The 18,168-nt window shown below is 43.6% G+C and overlaps 1 protein-coding gene across 1 annotated transcript; it reads right to left on the bottom strand.

The window, feature by feature from the left end:
* Positions 1-2,056: 2,056 nt before the first annotated feature.
* On the bottom strand, positions 2,057-6,411 carry PPP1R3C (protein phosphatase 1 regulatory subunit 3C). Its single transcript, XM_074591459.1, has 2 exons — positions 6,235-6,411; positions 2,057-4,646 (listed from the first exon to the last, which is right to left on the bottom strand). Exons 1-2 carry the CDS (start codon positions 6,246-6,248, stop codon positions 3,701-3,703), a joined length of 960 nt encoding a protein of 319 aa, XP_074447560.1. The 5' UTR covers positions 6,249-6,411; the 3' UTR covers positions 2,057-3,700.
* Between the last annotated feature and the right edge of the window lie 11,757 nt (positions 6,412-18,168).

An 18,168-nucleotide genomic window follows, 5' to 3' on the forward strand; every position in this document is an offset into this window, starting at 1 on the left:
CCAACTTGAAACACTTATGTTTGAAGAATAAAGTAAGTGCTGTGCCACCCACAGGCTATAACTGAAAGTTAGACACCATAGACCTACAGAGCTCTAGGAGTGAATCCAGTTGCCCACTCTGTCACCTTAGTGGTGGAAATACAGATCTGCAATGCAGCTGGAAAAGTGTCTTCCTAAGGGCATGAGACCGTGCCCTAGGTTTGCGAGCTCTGTTTCAAGGACTGCATCTGCTTTATAACTTCAGATTTTGAATAGGATGTGTCTGAAAGAGCAGCAACTAAGATGCATACTTGAATCCCTGTAGCTAAAACAGTTTTCCAAGGGTGGTATGTTTTTTCTCAGTTTCTGATAAATACTATAAGAAAAATACTGGAATGCTAATATCTTTTTTCAGTTAATATACCTTAGTGTTGCTAACGCTGTCCTCTAGGAGCCTGTTACCTTTTTGATGGATGCAAGCTTTAGTGTAAAACACAAGGTCTATTTTAAAAGAGGAAGGAGTGAAACTGCACTGCTTTGGAAGGGATCGGAGATGGGAGAAATCCTTTTTCTCTCTGGACTGAGGGAGGGCTTTGGAGCTGCTGAGCAATGCTGCAGCACTGCGCTGCCTCTCTGCTGGGCCAATAAAGTCCTGCAAGGCATCTTTGCAAAGAAGCTGGCTTAAAGCCAAAGCTTGGTCAAAGGAACCTGTCTTCTGGTATTTTCAAGTGATTTATGTCTCAGCCAAGAGAAGGACAAGTAAGCATTTTCAGTTGTGATGGCTGGTCACAAAACTTGACTGGAGCATAAGAAATGCTGCTTTTCCTCACGCTGGAAGGCTTCTGCTCTACGCAGTAGCCTTGCATCTGGTTTGCTGAAGCAAAGTCCCACAGAGAGGCAGAGGAACCTTCAAGCCACTTAAGTTACAAATCTCTCTTCAGTTCACTTTTTTTTTCTAGAGCGGGGAGCTGGTGGTACAGCGCGTTTCATGAGAGCCCCTGCCCAGTAAGACACAGTGTGGTACTTGGTAGAGTTTGAGACTGGTGGATGACGTTGGGGAAAGGAGGGATCTGTGTCCAGTGCAGGCTTTGCGATGCGGAAGCTCTAAATTCTTTCCCTAGGTCAGAAACGTGCTGTTAGTGCCGTGTCTTTTGCCTTTTGGGAGTTGCTTTTTTGTAATTAAACTCGACCTCTTCCTGGGAAACCCTTGACTTCGTGTGGAACGGATTGAACTACACTGCATCCTGTCACTGAGTTAACGTATTATGAAATCTCATATGAAGTATCTGGGGTCCGCCTGGTGCTGGCTAGCCTGTTCTTACTCTGTGCTGGTCTGAACTGCCACCTAGGAGGAGCGGGAGTTTACCAAAACCTTCTGTCCCCGGGGCACCAGGGCCCTTGGGAAACAACGCACCATGTTTTCCACTCTAAGGGCGTGCAAGGGTAGGTCCACGCTGCAGTGCCAAAGGTGAATGGCTGGCTCAGAGACAGATACTTGATTTTTATTTTTTTTAGGGAGTTGTTTAGTACTGATGGCAGTTCAGCTGCGTTCCTGGGTCTAAGAGGAGAAAACCCAACCTCCCAGTGCCCAAACAGCAGTACCGCTGCAGGAGGCAGCACAATGAGCTAAGTACCAGGTGAAAACGAGCCAAAAGGCATTAAGTGCTTCTGTCTAGATGCATCCATGCAAGTATCACATATGCTACAGCTCGGCAGGTTAAGTCCAGCTATCAGATTAAGACAGAGTCCTGCCAGACAGGCTTGCCCACGGTCCAGCAGGATTCCTGGCAAGGTCTGTCAAACCAAAATAGTCCAGTTAAATTTGTTGAGATACAGGGCTTTTTTTTTTTAATAATACAACTCATAAGGTGAATACTTCTGAGGATCACTCATTTAGTGAAGACCTTGGATTTCATCTTCAGGGTCATGCCAGCTGTTGACCTGAGATACCGTACCACAGCCAGCTTCAGAAACGTCCCATGGCACAGAACAACCTGGTTGTGCCTTCTATCACAACTGAAGTAGTTTGAAGAAGTTGAGAAAATAGAGCGATTGAGCTGACACAGTAAGAACCAGGTGTATCAAAATACAATTTATTCTTAAAATGGCTAGTTTACACATAAGAGCAAGGGTTACATAGGGAAAAAGTGCAATTAGTGGAGGAGGCTTATTTCCCCTTAGAATTTATTGTCTCACTGCATTGCAAGTACCTTCAGACTCAGGATGTTATACTTCTCAGCAATGGGCAAAAATGTGATTTTTACATTTTGATGTTAACACCATTTCTGTAAAGCTAAAAGATGTGCCGGTATTCACACCTGCTGAGTACACATTAGACAATTTCTCTGAATTCTTGCATGAAACACAGTTTGACAGCTCAGAAAGCTAAATTATAAGCATACAGATAAAAAATACACATTACTTTACTGAAGTCAAAAAAAAAAACTTCAAAAAATGAGGTACAATAAAACAGAGCAGTTTTTTCTATTTATGTGCAAGCCTATATTCAGTCTAGAAAAAACTAGTAGCAACCCTGCTCTTTTAAAGAAATAAGCTTTCACAACGTGCAGCTAACTCACTGTCTTCAATATGAAGGACCTTACCTATGTTACACACTTGTGAAAAGTCATTGCTAACTCTGCAATAGGGAGCAGGACACTTCACCATCAGATGCTGTAAGATCAGCTCAGGTGATGAGTCAAATCATCTCATGCTGCTACAGACTAGGAAGTTTGCAAATCACTTGGTCTGTTTTGTCACCTAACCCTATTTTTTGGCATGTAGGGTGGTTTGGTTTTTTTTAAAGGCACGTTTTTCTTTTAACATTAAAAGGTAACCATCTGCCTTCTAAGTGAGTAGGATGATGAAGTCAAGGTTAGATTTGTTCTCAAATGCAAGACACTTATTATTCCCAAAGCCAACGAGGGCAGACGTGTCTTCCCAAAGCAGCAGTCACTTCCACGATCCTCTGGATCCTTTTCTGCATTCTCCTTTTTAACCCACAGAATTGAGATTTCTAAAGTCTGGGATTTAGAAGACCAGCTTTGGAAAGAAGAAATTAGAACACTGTACATCTCCAAGTTATACAGCGCATCCTACCTCTTCCCTTTCTCCCACTTTTCCATTATCCTCTCCAAGTTCCTTAACCTGTACTGACACCACAAACCCCAGACGCCACAAGCCTGTACAGACCCACATTCCTACCTGCTTCTGCTACAAGCACATAGAGGGTCATAGCACACCTCCGTCCCGACCACAGCACCTCATCTCTATAGCACTCCTAATAGGTGCAAAATTCACTGTGATGTTCTGTTCACATAACGTCCCTGTGCAGGCACACACACTCTCACACATGCAGTTACTACGGCTTGCTAAGATACCATCGCCTTCCATACCTCCTCGCGAGAGTCTCACACCTACTGACTCAGCGAGAGCCTACAGCAGAAAGAAAGCAGCGTTTACTTAAGATAGGGGCATGCTATTTCTATAGTAGGTGGCGTACACATGGGTTTTATCTTGGTTTTCTTTCTTTCCAAGGATAAGTTTTGGCTAAGAACTTCAGTAGCATAATATGGTTTAACAAGTCCCACAGACTAGTGAATTTGGATTTGTTCAGCCAGCCAAAAAAAACCTGTCGGGTGGTTTCATCATGTAGTATGTGAACCAGGAAGCTGACACTGTTCTGTTGCCAAATGGAAGAATGCTTCCTCACTGGTATGGATCACCAATACGGTGATGAATTTTCAATCCGACCCAAGCTCTGCCACTGGGGAAAGAGACCACTGGACAGCCTCGGACTGCCTAGTTGATCAGGCTCTCTCTCTTGTCCTCTCCTTGGAGTCTGAAGATCTCCACAGTCTTTCTCGGCAGATGGTATCTGAACGCCATCAGGCTTCCACTCTGCGTGGACAATCTTGTAATTTTGACCCTCGTTATTGTCCCAGAAGGTATGCTCTCTGCTTTGGTAAGAAATGCAAAACTCTATCTTCTCTTCAGAGGAAACGGCAGGAGGCACGTCAATGGAAAATGAGAAGGTGTCATTTTCAGAATCGTTGTAAACATTGTTCATGTACACACACTCAACGTCTGTGTAGGTCTTCCACGTGTCAAAGGTGATTCGAACCTGAACCTTTTTTTCGAAGCTCATGTTTTTTACTTTCACAGTGCCCGAGAGCACCTTCTCTTGCAGGGTGCAGTTCTCCAGGCAGACCAAGTTCTTCTGCAGGCGATTCCTGAAGTCCAGGTAGTCAGCTGAGGGTCGAGGGAAACCCAGAATCAAGTTTTTCTCCTCATGTAGCTTTAAGCCAGATGTTATGTTTTCAAGGCCCAAGAGGTCAAACTGAAGATCCCATCCAGGTTGCTCCTGGAACTCGGAGAAGGTGTGTATCGCTGTCAGGGACAGCCCCTTCGAATCTGCAAACACAACTCGCTTCTTAGCTCGGGCCGCCGAGCGGTTCCAGTCGCTCTTCTGAGCTTCGGAGTCACGTTTCACGTGAAGACACGGTCTAAGAGGTTTGAATCTGTTCACAAAGTTGTTTCTTTGACAGTCCTCAAGGGGGCTGAGAAAACTCTTCAGCGGTGGAGAGTGGGCTAAGCAAATTCTCATGGCCACGTCCACGGGCATGATGGAGCTTGGCAAGGGTCTCGGGTCCAAGACCTGTATCATTCTGAAAGGAGCAGAAACACAGGGCGTTATTATTTGCTACATCAGGTAAGAAGCTTCTTAAGAATGCATATTTGCTTCATCCGCTGTCTTAATTATTCATAGCCTCGTCTTTGCACGGCTTTAAATAATGCAGCCTAAATTAAAATTGACAGTTCAAGCTAAGGAACCAGGGTGAGAGCATTCAGTCATTTCTTGCTAATTCTGAACTCTTTCGATTCAGATGTAGTCTCATTTGCATTTTCAGAACCTCTGAAAAATAGATTTTAGTGATAGCTAATTAAACACGTTTCCTTGAAAATATAGAAAAGAACGTTCTAGTAACCAGTAAAATGGATCCAGTTTCAGTGGAAGCGCTCGTCCACTTCAGCTTTCCTTTTAGAGACTCTGAGCCAGTTCTTAAAATTCCAGCAAGTTGGATTAGCTGCTTCATCTCCGAGCAGAGACAGCACTACATTAAGCAAGTTGCCCATCCCACCGGAGCATCCAAGGGGAGGCTATGTACCTTGATGCAGAACCCTCGCTCTGAACAACCATAAATGCATTTGTTTGGCACTCTGGTTTTGGTTAATTCAGGTGAATAAAAATGCTATAGCACCTTTGGAAGTATTTTGGATGAGCTATTAACCCTAGTCTAGGTAACAGAGCTCTTCTGCACTGTTAACATTGACTGATGAGTGAATAAGGGGGTGGGGGGGAAGGGAGGGAGAAGCTTCAAGAACTGCCTTAAAAACATCTCCTTATAATCCCCAAAGCCCATGCCGAAAGCCTACTGCAAGTATTCAATAAGAATGCTACAGCTTTATTTGTAAAGACTTAATTTGTAACCCCCCCCTCAGATGATGAGAATCACAATTACTATGCAAGAACACAGCCCATTCAAAGCTAGTGAGCTTGAATTTGCAAAAAGGGGCTTCAAGTGCAGCACGTCCCTTCTAAGGTGGGTGCAGTCCTTGCTGAAAATGTTGTGGTTTTTTGGGTTTTTTTTTGGTGAGTCATGGGGAGCCAGAGCATTTGCTTTGTCACTTAAATAAATGGCTTTCTCCTTCCCAGGGTTCTCACTGGTATTCCAGAGCCCTGCCAAGAAAAGCAGAATCTGTACTGGCCTCTCAGTTCTTCTCCTTGCTTTTTTTATCATGGCAGGATTTGCCATAATAAGTAGGATGAGGAGAGTACCAGCAACAAATCAATCAAATTTTGCTTTGCTTAAATAGGAAAAGAACCAAGGCTTTAAAAATACTCTCTGCAACTTTCATGACCATCTCCTAGGGCTACTGCTCCTAAGTTTTGCAGCATCAAAAAAAGAGGGAAGGAAAAAAAAAAAAAAACTCCAAAACCTCCCAACCTGAAAAAGGCAGGCTGCTAGAAGAGGCAAAAATGAACTGACAGCAAAAAGGGAGGGGGGGCCAGCAGCATTAGCAGCCACTACACAAGCCTAACCTATAAAACCGAGGGAGAGCAGTGGAAGTGTGGGGGCTCCGTTCCCCCAGCGGCTGAAGGTGGGTAGCCGGCCGCCGTTCCGGTGGGGCTGGAGCAGGACGCCCGGAGGACGCGGGGCGGGGACGGGGACAAGGCTCGGTGCCGGCGCTTACCTGCTGCAGTGCATGGGGCAGCGCAGCCGCCTGCTGCTCCTGGGGCCGCTCCGTGCCTCGCCCGCCCCGCCGCCGCCTTTATGGGGCCCTTCCCGCGGCGGGCGGCCAAGGGGCGGCACCGGCCCCGGTCCCGGCCCCAGCGCCGGGGGGCGCGGCGGGTGTGTGCGGTGCGTGCCCGCGGCGGGGGGGCGGCTGCCGCCGCTTCACGTGTCCCGGCCGCGCGGCGGCGGCTGCACCGGCTGTGGAGCGGCGTGTGCCGCCCCTCGGGGACACCCGCCGGTTCCCTTCTCTCCCCTCGTCTTACTCCCTCCTTCCCTTTCCCCCCCTTCTCTTTTCTTTTTCTTTTTTTTTCTCCTTTTTCTCCTTTTTCTCCTTTTTCTCCTTTTTCTCCTTTTTCTCCTTTTTTTCTCCCCTCCTTTCCCCCACTGTTCCATTCCCTTTCCTCCCCTTCCACCTTTCTCCCCCTCCTCCTCCCCCCCTCCTTTTTTTTCCCTTTCTTTTTCCCTCCCGAAGGCCCAATGCCCTACTGTGTTGCCTACTCATGGCACTTAACTCTTCCTGTTTTCGGGGTTCTCATGTCTCACTGCAAGTGTTTCGTAGGGGTGTCCAAGCAGACCCCTCCCTGCCAGGACTCAGTCTGCCTGAGCTGAGCCAGAGGGGAGCAGGGAGCTGCGGCGCTGCAGGAGCCTGCTCTGAAACTGCACCTTACCCTCTTGTCCTCCTTAGGAAAGGCAGAAGAAGCCTCGACAGAGCCTCTGGAAGGCAGGCAGGAGTTTCAAAGTGAGCTTGCTCAAACATCCGCCTTTTCAAGCACCTGGAAAGCAAACAGGGATTTGCTACACAGGATTTCTGTGTGAAGGTGAATATTGTTTCGCATGTCACAGTAGGGCTGCTTCAAATCACTGCTAAAGGATGTTACCTTGTGGAACAGCAGTAATACCCAGTTGAAATTACAGACTCTCAGCTTCGTTGAAAAGGAGCTGGAGCCCTACATTGTAAGATAATGGTGCCGGGGCCAGAAATCTGTCATCCTGTAATGTAACTGTCCTTTGTCCTCAGTGAAAAAGTACTTTTGGACATTTATTTTCAATGGTGCTGATGGTTTTTCACCTCCCACGCGTGGTGATGTGCGCGTTGTCTGAGGATGTGGCAGGCCCTCCTGTGCTCTACATGAAGCAAAGGGGGCTTACAGGGATGGACAGACGATACAGGATTTTTCTGGCTAATGCAAATTGCTTTTCTGTTCTTGCTTTGCGAGCAGAGATAATGAAAAGCTCTGCTGCTATGTGTGAGAGTTTATTAGGAGATAGTGTGTGAGCATGAGTGTGGCAGGTGGTGACAAGGACACCTCCATTTTGGATTCAAGCTACATAGATGCAGAGAGAAAAAACTGTCACGAAAAGGCTGGAGAGGGAAGACTTCTGCTGACTGACGCGTGGCACACGGATCAGTACGCTGTCTCCACGGATAATGAGAGTATTCATAGTACAGTAAGGCTTCAGTGTCTTAGCTCGGACCCATGGTGACTGAAGTTCCTGCCTTTCGTGCCAGTACATGACACGAGGTGTCACGCAGATGAAGCCTTTGGAAAGTACTGCTCTGTTCCCTGCCACCAGTTATTCAGGACGACCTTCCCTGGTCCTTCACTTCCCCAGTTGCACCCCACCGCTCACATCTTCTTCCTCTCCCTTCCCTTCGCCATCTTATCTCTTGGTGACAGCCAGCTCCCTCTCAAAGGCAGATGATACTGTCACATCATTTGGCTAGGGAAAGCGCTAGAAAACAGTACCTGTGCTCTGGAAGCCTTGCCAGTTGGAAGGGGTTTATTTCTCTTTAGGAAGAGCTACAAATCCTTCCTGGGAAGGATATCTGCTCCCTGCCTGGCAGCAGTAAGCAGAGCCCAAGATCCCCCAGGGGCATAAGGGAGGGTCGCACTCATGGCTGGCACTTACCACATCTCCTCTATTCCCCCGTTATAAAACATGAGCGAATAACTCTGGAGAAGTTTTCCGAGCCTGTGGTACCTGAGTGTTTGTCCTGGGCTGATGCGTTACTGGGAGCACAAGAGCAGCTGCGGCTGCTGGATCACACCAGGCATTAAATAACACCTGGGAAATTATTTTTATTCCATGTTTGAAGCCTGCATAAAAGGAGTCACCTCAAGGTTCCACTACACCTGTTTCTGCGATTATGTAGTAGCTCTGTTTGCTGCTATAAAAAAATGTTGTTCCTGTTGTGTTAAAATACCTGTTTTGCCCGGCTTAGACAACATGATGAAAGATTATTTCAGGTAGTATGCTTAGCAAAAAAACCAGTAGTGAGATACAGAGCCTTTCACGGTCAGATCATTGCCCAAGTCAGTAAATATGGACTGGATACAGCAACTTCGTGCTTTCTTGGTAACCTGGGGCATGTTCATGGCCGCAGACTGGAGTCCCGGTTTCCGGCTGCCAGTACAAGCAGAGAGCGTTGTGCAGAGCCAGGGTAACTCTTTCCTCATCCGAGGAGTTATCAAGGCAAACCCAGAGGGTCACCTGAGGTGGCACGCCAGTTTGCACTGTCAATGATGGCTCCCTCGCTGAGCTTTTTATAGAGGACTCAGGTTTCCAGTTATTTTGGTTCAGCAGCTCTCCTGTCATCGGCAGCTTAAAAATGTAAATCTGTCTGTCTGTCTTACCTCTCAAATAGGGTTGCTAAAATGGGAACACCAGAGGAAAAAAAAAAAAAATCATTGTCTTGCTGTGCATTTGACACCACTTTGTGGCATATCGGCTTTCCTGACATTTGTAGGTGCACACAGAAGCAATGGCAGATATATATATAGAGAGAGATATATATAGGAAGAGGCAGGGTTGGTTATAAAATTAAGCCCATCATAGACTGTTATATCTCCAACTGCTTCTGTAACAAGGAAACCCAAATTGACCACCTAGACTAGTTGTCTTTTTCTGAAAACATTGCAACTGAAGTGTAAGAAGCTAATTGCAACAAGTTAGCAATACTAAATACAGTTCTAGTATAGTCGCCACAGTTTCAGTAAACTTTAAATGCATGTTTTTAAAACCAGTTTTCAGGCTGGCTGATCCGGAGGCGATGGAAGGCACAGGCTCGCTTTGCAAGGGCTTCACTGAGGTTGCTCAGTGACGAGCCGGCAATTGGGTTCACGCCGTTCTGTTCAAAGAAAAATATATGGTATTAGCTCCACAGTGAAAGCTTTTATATGCAGACGGCCCTCTGGGTCTCACAGTTCTTCACCTGTCTGGACTAACCAAGGCTTTTCAATCAGCAGCTCTGAGAGCAGATAATGAGCGATTGTGAGTTTCTGTCAGCTACTGGGCAGCAATGGGCTGCTTTGGTCATTTGTTTGTTGGCTCTGGTCATTTATGGCAGAGTAGAATGAAAGAGCTGCTTTTTTTTCAGTCTGTGTTCCGAAATTGAGTAATTAAACAAGGTTTTTGTGGTTTACTCTGACTTTATTGCTCTCAGGTGGCTGCGCTTCTCTGCTTCCCCTCCCCCACAGCTCCAGGAGGGAAGAAAGGAGATATGTTGCTGTTGAGGGTACAGAAAGGGTTGAATGGCCTTTGGCATTTAATCGAAGCCTTTTGAAGCAAAGATAAGCAAGCATTTCCTCAGAGCAAAGTTAAGTCAGAATCACGTTTATAGGAAAAAAAGGTCCAGAGAGAAAAAAAAGAAGTAAATCTCCATTTTACTTGCATAGTAATGCACCCCTTGAAAAACTGATGCTGTTTGCAGGGTGGGAGAGCCACGCTAGCTCAAGGCAGTTATAGCATGCAATTTAACAGGGAAGTTTTTTATTTGATTTTGGGCCTGAGACAAAAATCAATTCATAGGCCAAAGGCAAAATACTGGGGTTACTAGAAAACAGAACACATCCATCTTCTTTTTGGCTGGCACGTATTTGGTTCCTGCAGGATCACTCAACACCTGTGAATGAAGCAGAGCTTTGGTGAAAGAATACCTGTGATAATAGACAGACGTGGCCCATTAGGTCAGGGGACAGTGCTGTCACCCAGGGTTTACAACAGCCTTTTTTTTTATTTATTCTTGAATTGACCTCTTCTGTTCAGTATTCGCTCTCTGCTACTGAGACTAATCTTTGTAAATGTGTATTAACTATGAAGCTGGGCAGCAGGTTTCTGTGAATGTGCCTGTGATGCAAAGAGCGACTATTCAGGTACACAGCAAGGCTAGTGAAGTCCAAACTGACTTCAGACAGTGAGCCTTTGAAAATTTCAAATCAGTGGTTTATCCAAGGAAATACAGTGAGCGGAAGTCGTATTTAGTCTTAATAGAAGGTTATTTTCTTTACTTGCTTCTCAGAGCCCTTTGGTGAACTTTGAAAATTCCTAATGGTTATGAATATATACCGAGGAAACTTGTCCTGGGAAACTCCATTCTTGTTTTAGGGATTTCTGCAGCATTGGCACACTCCATATGAGGAACAAATAAGGTTTTGATCGTTTTAGAATTTTTATTAGCCCATTCCTCATGGTTCAACCAGACCTAACATGCTCCAGCCTTTGGGATCCCCTCACCAAGAGGACTTCAGTAACTTATGACCACCTGTTAACAGACAAATCACAGAAAGTCTGGAAAAACGTATTCTGGTGCCCACAAAACCCCTCTTTATCATGATGATACCGCTATGCTTTGGGAGGCTCCGAGAGCATTTTTTCGTTGGTATCATTGAGGATGAAATTGCTGGTAAACCACGTTTGTTTGGGATATGCTGGGAATAAACTTTTAACTCTGAAAGAAGAAGGTAACAAATACAATGAAACATTTCAAAAAGGCAAAATGACATAAAGCTGGAGATGGGAATAGTAAGTTTTCAGAAATGTTTAACTTTTCCAGATATTCTGTTATTAGACAATGTTTGAAAAGTCACCCTTTGACAGGACAATATGGCCGTTTCTCGCCCAGCCGCAGCTTGCAGGTAGACATGGTGGCTGGTCGCAGCCCTGCCTGGCAGAACACCACCTGCCCCCAGGGAAAGGGCGAGCGGCGTGCAGCCAAACCCCCCCCAGAAACTCTGCAAAGATGGATGGGGTTTATGCTGTATTATTGCAACTCTAAGGATAATCAGTCTCACCAGGACAGGATGTAGGCCTAACTTTAAGCACCGGCAGAGGCACTCGGTCTGGTTCTTTTTAAGTCAACAGCAAAAGTTCTTGCCAGTACCGGGTCTCAGAACTTTGTAAGGTTAATTTCAAAGGCATTTAAATTCCTAGAAAATGAAAGCTTTGGACTGAAGTAGAAGCTAGAAATTGATTTAAAACGTCTAATCTTGTTAAGACCGATTAATGACAGATTAGTCAATGGTAGATGAGTCATCGCTTTGGAAATGTATAGTGCAAGAGAAGTGCATTGCTTTCTGAAACAACTGACAGAAAAAGCAGTAAAATGCATCTCAGACTGCTCAAATGTTTTGTGTAACGTGATTACATTAAAATTAGGATATTTCGAGCAAGATTCCCTTAAACAGCTCTTATGCAAAATGCAGCCTTTTAAAAGTATAATTGCTTTGGTTGTAGTAAGCAACAGAGGAAATAAAGACAATGCTGTGTTACTTATAAATTGCTGCTACTTAGAGCAAAAAGGGAAAGAAAAACTGAAAGAAGGAAGAACATGAATGTCGGAATTAATTCTTGGAATGATCTGAACTTCCAATGAAGGATTCATAAGAGTGCAGAAAACAAAATGCATACATATATTTTATACATGAGTATAAATCTGGCTTATGAATACAGATCAGTTTTTGAGAATGCAAAGGCTCTCCTAGATGTTTAAAAGAAATGCAGTATTTCAGTATTTTTTGAAGATGCACTTCTTTTCTCTTTTTTTTGTGTGTTTTGGGGTTTTTTTAACCACACACCCAAGAAGGTTTGTGGCCAAATGTTTTATATTTATAAATCGTGTTGCTGATTTATATTTATCTATGCTGATAGATAATCAATGTTTATTCTCTGGTTTTTTTTCCTAGGCCCAGGTGGCGGATCCTCTGCTGATCGGTAATCTTTTCCAAAGAAAACAGTAAGTGAAATGCTGCTTTGTGCAATTGAGTTTATGTTTAATCCTGTGTGACCAAGCAAATGTTGGTTGAGTAGCCACTTCCATCAGCTACGAGGGAAGTATTCTCATTCTTGGCAAACTTTCAAGTAAAAATGTGATTTCTTTATCCAAGTGTGAACAATTCCTTACAGCCTTGCAGGAGCCACATGTTTTTTCAATATGATTACCGTTCCCATAAGACTTACGTTGAATGAAAACCTTCGCCCTGAATGAGTATTGCTATATCTGACAGCAGCCCAGCTGACATCTGCAATATGTTCGCTCAGAGTGTTCAGAAGCCTTTGAAGGGTCTGAATAATGCTCCTTTTCTTGTTCTGCCACCCAAGAGACTCGATCCATTCCTGTATTTTAGGTTCTCTTACAAGGTTCTTTCTGTCTTGTGTATCACAAGGGAAGAACAGGGCTTGGAAATCAGTACCATGAAATTTTGTGTCAAGTTTTTCTTGGATTTGCTATGTGTGGGGGGGGAAAGCTCCCCTATGGCATAGGTCTAAGAGATGAATGAACCTTCTCTTTTTCAGATTTAGCCTAATTTCTAATCACTTCATCTGTAACATTGGAGTTTCCTAGGATCTGACTTAGTTATCCTTTTTGGATGCACAACATATATGTATGTGTGTGTGTGTGTGTATGTATATTTACTCAGTTTCAGAGGGGTCAAATTTCATGCAGAGATTAATTTCATTTTTAGATTTGCTGGAAAGAATGAAGCTCTTAAATCCAAGTGCTGTAACAGCATCAGTCTTGTTTCATCCTGCAATGGGAGGGGAAGTAGTTAGGGCCTCTGAGTGTAGAAAGATTTGTGGCCTAAATAACATATTTGCAATAAATTGGTTTCCTTGGGTTATTCTTGGATGCTGCTTCCCAGAACACAGAGTTTACTGTCAAAATGTGCTTGCTCCATATATGCAATAATGCTTACAGTAAGTTTTGCAATCTTTAAAATGGATTTAATCAGTGAGAAAAATCTTGCATGGTTCTCTAGAGAATTAGTGTCGTAGAATAACAGAGGCTGCAAGGGACCTTTTGAGGTCACCTAATCCAGTCTCCTCCTCAAAACAGGGCTAGCTGCAAAGTTAAGATCTGGCTGCTCAGGTTGCTTGTCCAGCTGAGCTTTTAATACCTCCGAGGACAGAGTCCACAGCTTCTCTAGGCAACCTGTGCCAGTGCTTAGCCACTCTTGTAATTTTTTCCATTTATCTATCTGGAATTCCTTTGCTGCAGCACGTGACTGCTGCCTCTTTTCCTTTTGCTGTACCTCTCAGAGGAAAGTCTGGCTCCATCTTCTCTCTACTCCCTCTTTCAGCAGTGGGAGGCTGCACTCCGACCCGCTGTTACTTGGCCTTTTCTTCTGCCAGTTTAGCAAACTCAGCTCCCTCAGCCTCACCTTGTGCAGCACGTTACAGTCCCCTAGCCATCCTGGCGACCCTCCACTGCTTTCACCCCAGTTAGTCCGTGAGGTTTTCGTATTGAGGAACCCAAACCTGCACACAGTTCTCCAGATGCAACCTCACAAGTGCCCCATGGAGGGGAATAATTGCTTCCCTTGGCCTTTATTTCAGGATTTTAGACAAGATCCATGGTGTTCCCTCATACTAGAACACAAGCAGAACTTCTGTTTGCTATGGCAGCGCCTCTGTACAGATCAGTACACAGAAATTTGTGCAATTTTTTCAGGGCTGTTTGTTCTGTTTGGGAAACAGCGGTTATCACATCAGTATTTTGGCATACAATAAGTTACATTTTATTTGTGGGTTGGAGGATTCTCTTTTTATCGCTCTTTGTTCCAAATCTGGCAGTTTTGGAAATCATTCTCTCTCTTGTATATGATTTCAGTCATCTATGGAAGGGATATTGCACTTCTGTAAACAGACTATTGCAATCTTTCTCTCCAGACCTTCAGGACTTTTATTTAACAGCTGCCTCCATTTCAAAATGACACCTGTTCACACTTAATCTGTAAAACTGAAAAAAAAAGTTTCCCCCAAAATACTGATACACAAACAATTTGCTTTGCTTGCTGTCATGGATAGGCCAACATCAAACCTCTTTGGAGGCTTTTGCTCTGGCACCTTAAGATCTTCCACATCTTTATTTCCACACGTGTTGCCGCTTCCATCTTCCTACCTCTTCTTCTAATTAATGTTTGGTTGTGTGTCTTCTCATGTTGTCGATTTACATTTAATCTTCTCATCCCTTCTGGATCCAAGTCTACTACACTGGTTCACCACACTTCCACTTTATCTCCCTTAATCTTTTACCCAAGGCTTATTGCCCTGTTAGCTTAGCGAAAGCCACTAAGATTTTCATGACTACTTTACCTCATCTCACTTAAGCATTCAGGCTGGCAACTTTTCAGTTTTTCTTTCTGAAGCCTGTTAAAAAGGCATCTAATGCAAAAAATCACAGCTGCTCTTCCACTATGCTGTTCCTACACCACACCAACAAAAATTTGCTTCAAAGCCCTTAAGGTTGCTCAAATGCTAATCTAAGCCACACGCAGCCTTCATGGCTAGTACTTTTTAGCCACTTTGTGTTAACCAGGAAACTGGATGGACTTTTTTTATTGAGCAAAACACAGCTCATGCGCTAATTTCATCTAACTTGCCCTCTACTGCAAAAGCATAGATCTCACCTCGGCGACACTGGCACGCATTTACTAGTCATAATGTACTATTTAAAGGTATGAGGATTTATTTGAGGACTTTTCTCTGAAGGAGAAAGCACTGAGTGTGCCGGAGAGGAAAAGGAATTCTGTTTTTATTCCCAGACTAGTAAAAAGGAAAAAGCTTCTCTTAACCAGGGGTAGTTAGAAATTCTTCTTTGTTACAAAATTGGAATGTTTAGAGGAATAAATGTTCATCAGAGTGTTTCTTGGGAACATAACTGGTTTTTTTTTTAAAAAAAAACAACCTTTCTCTTTGACTTTAGCAAGGAGTTCTATCAGGGATCCCTTCCCAGGGAATGAGATGGGACGCAAAGTAACACGTGGCATGGGTGGCGTGCCATTCATGTCCTTCTCCTGGGTTAGGTCAAACCCATCCTAAAGTTCCTGTTCCTTTTTCATATGTTTCTATATTTCTCTGCAGTATATTTTTGTACGCAAAGCCGCATAGCTCTAACAGAAGAAGGTGAGAGAGATGGATTCCAGTAAAGGCAGCCTGCAGCCTACTGACAGGGCAGGAGCAGGCCATCTCCTGAGCCAGCGGGTGCCTGGCCCTATCAACTGGCTGTTGTGGGAGAGGAAGCTGTGATTCTGTCCTCTGGGAGCAAGGGAGGGAACGGAGGGAAGTAAAATGTTTGCAAACTAAATCTGAATTAATCTGTTTCCATCCAACATGGAATGCTAACTTTCTTAAACTCTCCATCCCCCAAGGGAAAGGAAAGTTGCTCCATTTGTAACTTTTTTCCTCAGGGTAGTCATAAAGACAGTGCGCAGCAGAGAAAATAAACTCTAGCTCTGTATAAAAATGGTAGCATAGAATGATGTATCCATTTTATTTCTGCCATCATGCATTACATATTTGGCTTCTCCGGATAATGGCCATATTCATAATTCATACAGTCTGTACTTGAATATGCCATGAAGAAGGTATTTAAGGAGAAACTTCTCAGCTAGTCATAGCACAGCAACGTTGAAAGCAGGATGGGGTGTTGGTCAATGGAATGTCTCTGTTTTAGAAATGAGACACCTTATTATCAGGGCTGCTAGCTCCAAAATCAGGTTATGAATGCCCTGCAGGTGTAATACCAGAAAATAAAATAATATATCTGGTCCTTTTATGTAACACGACGTAAGTACAGATAGAAGAAGAGAAGTGATGATTCATTATCTGTTCATCCAAAAAACAAGATTGCTGATTCATATGCTACATCCTAAAGCTTCACAAGTCTAAACGTATTCTTCACTATTGTCAAATCTCTGTAAAAAGATGCTGTGCTCTGGAGTGCGCCCATCGTTTCTGTCACTGATCTTGTTCTAAATCAAAAGGTCCAGATCAGCCTTAGACTTACAGGTCTGTAATGTCTCTTCTAATATGCCCTACTTCTAGCACCCCTTGTTATAAGCTTTACAAGTAATATAGCATTAGTTTTGTCCTCTGTGTTTTTAAATGGCATGTAGAAATTTAAAAATACATAATATAGTCTATAGCACACTATAGCTTTTGTAAATTGCATTCTAGGCTCATGCTTGTGCCCAGTTTTTTTATGATAGCCGTATACAAAAATGAAGGCAAATCAATCCCTCTTGCAGGTAAAGGTCGTTCTGTCCAAGGCAGGGAGTTTCCTGACCTCAGACTTTTTTTCTTTTTTTTTTTTTTTTTTTACATCAGTTTGTTGAAATTAGCAAAACCTTCTTTCTACCATTTTTATCAAAATAAGGCATTAATCTCTATTTTGTTTAAACTGTACAAACCTATTAGAGTTGGATGCAATGTTGATTAAAACCAACTGTGCCTAATGAAACTGCAGAGTTCCTGAAAAACATGAGAACTACTCCCAGTGTAAGCACATCAAACTAGTGTGAAGCGATGAATAACTTGTTACCATATAAATACAGAAGGTCCCTGCCATGATTTGGTGGTTGACATCTCTAATGATAGGTTCTCAGCTAAGTCAACAGAGATATTCCTCTTGCTTTTGTGGGTCTCTGAGGTCCTCTGTTCTTAGGATCATTTCCTTTCTTTATCCGTATGAATTTGAAAGAGTAATTATACTCCTGAAGATCCTTCCCTGAACAATGTTACCACACTCAGCGTGTAACCCTTACAATGCAAGTAATAACAAGGGTGGAAACTCCCACTTGAAACTCCTACTACCAGTCTTTTCTTGATGGGGCAAGGACATGCTTAGAAAGCCATTCAGTGGGATGTGCTCCGAGTTTTGAGACAATTATACTTGCACTGTGCATCATCCCCACAGCCACAATAGTTTGCACAAATTTAACGAAGCATCAGGTTCCTTTGAGTACGCGGGTTTCTGTACTTCAGTGCCAGTATAATTCAATCGGCTTGAATGGCGATAACCTACACTAATCTGCTGCAATGCTGAAAAGAAACACCATAAAAACCCTATGATAGTTTCAAGAAGTGTTGCCTTTTATTTATTTCATCTGCCTGTATTGTTTATGGAAGAAGAAGTAGTTCAGCAGACCAGCTGAGCACATCTGCTACTTTCCCAGAAGATTAATGTTGGTATAAGTTTCACAGCTGAATGATGATGTTTTCATGCCTTATCACAAGAGTCATATGGTCAAAGATCTGAAACAAGGAACTAGAGCAAGGCTTTCTAGCAGGAGGGTAAGGAGACTTACAGATACACCGTACTATATGCGCTCCAATAACCTATAGCTGAACTACTGTAGAATCCTTTGAGCCACTGTTATGTCGTACAATGCTTTTAACTGTTGCGTCAGCATACTTTTAGCAGGGTAAGACTACCGAAACAGATTATGACTCCATTGCTGATACATAGCATCATATCTAAAACCAGTTTTCTTCCTTTTTAAGTCTTATGAGTAGATGAGTTCAATTACCCACTGAGACTTCATTCTTGCAGATAATTGACTACTCATGCGTCTTAAATTTGTCTTTGGTAGCCTGGCTCAGACGGCAGGTGATAGGATGTCTGATGCAAAAAGTGTATGCACGGATTTAGAGTGGGTAAGAGAGGTATAGGCATACGTTCCAAGAAAATGCTTAGTTTGCTTTTTGCTTTTTTTTTTTTGAATCTGAAAAATGGGGCACTGATTTCCTTCCAGGGGACACTTTTGAATAGGAATGTCTGGAATTATCTATTAAATTTGGTCTAACTTGGAGCAGGAGGCAGAGAGCAGGAGGA

This window comes from Larus michahellis, chromosome 6 (assembly GCF_964199755.1).
Source record: "Larus michahellis chromosome 6, bLarMic1.1, whole genome shotgun sequence".
NCBI classification, from domain to species: Eukaryota; Metazoa; Chordata; class Aves; order Charadriiformes; family Laridae; genus Larus; species Larus michahellis.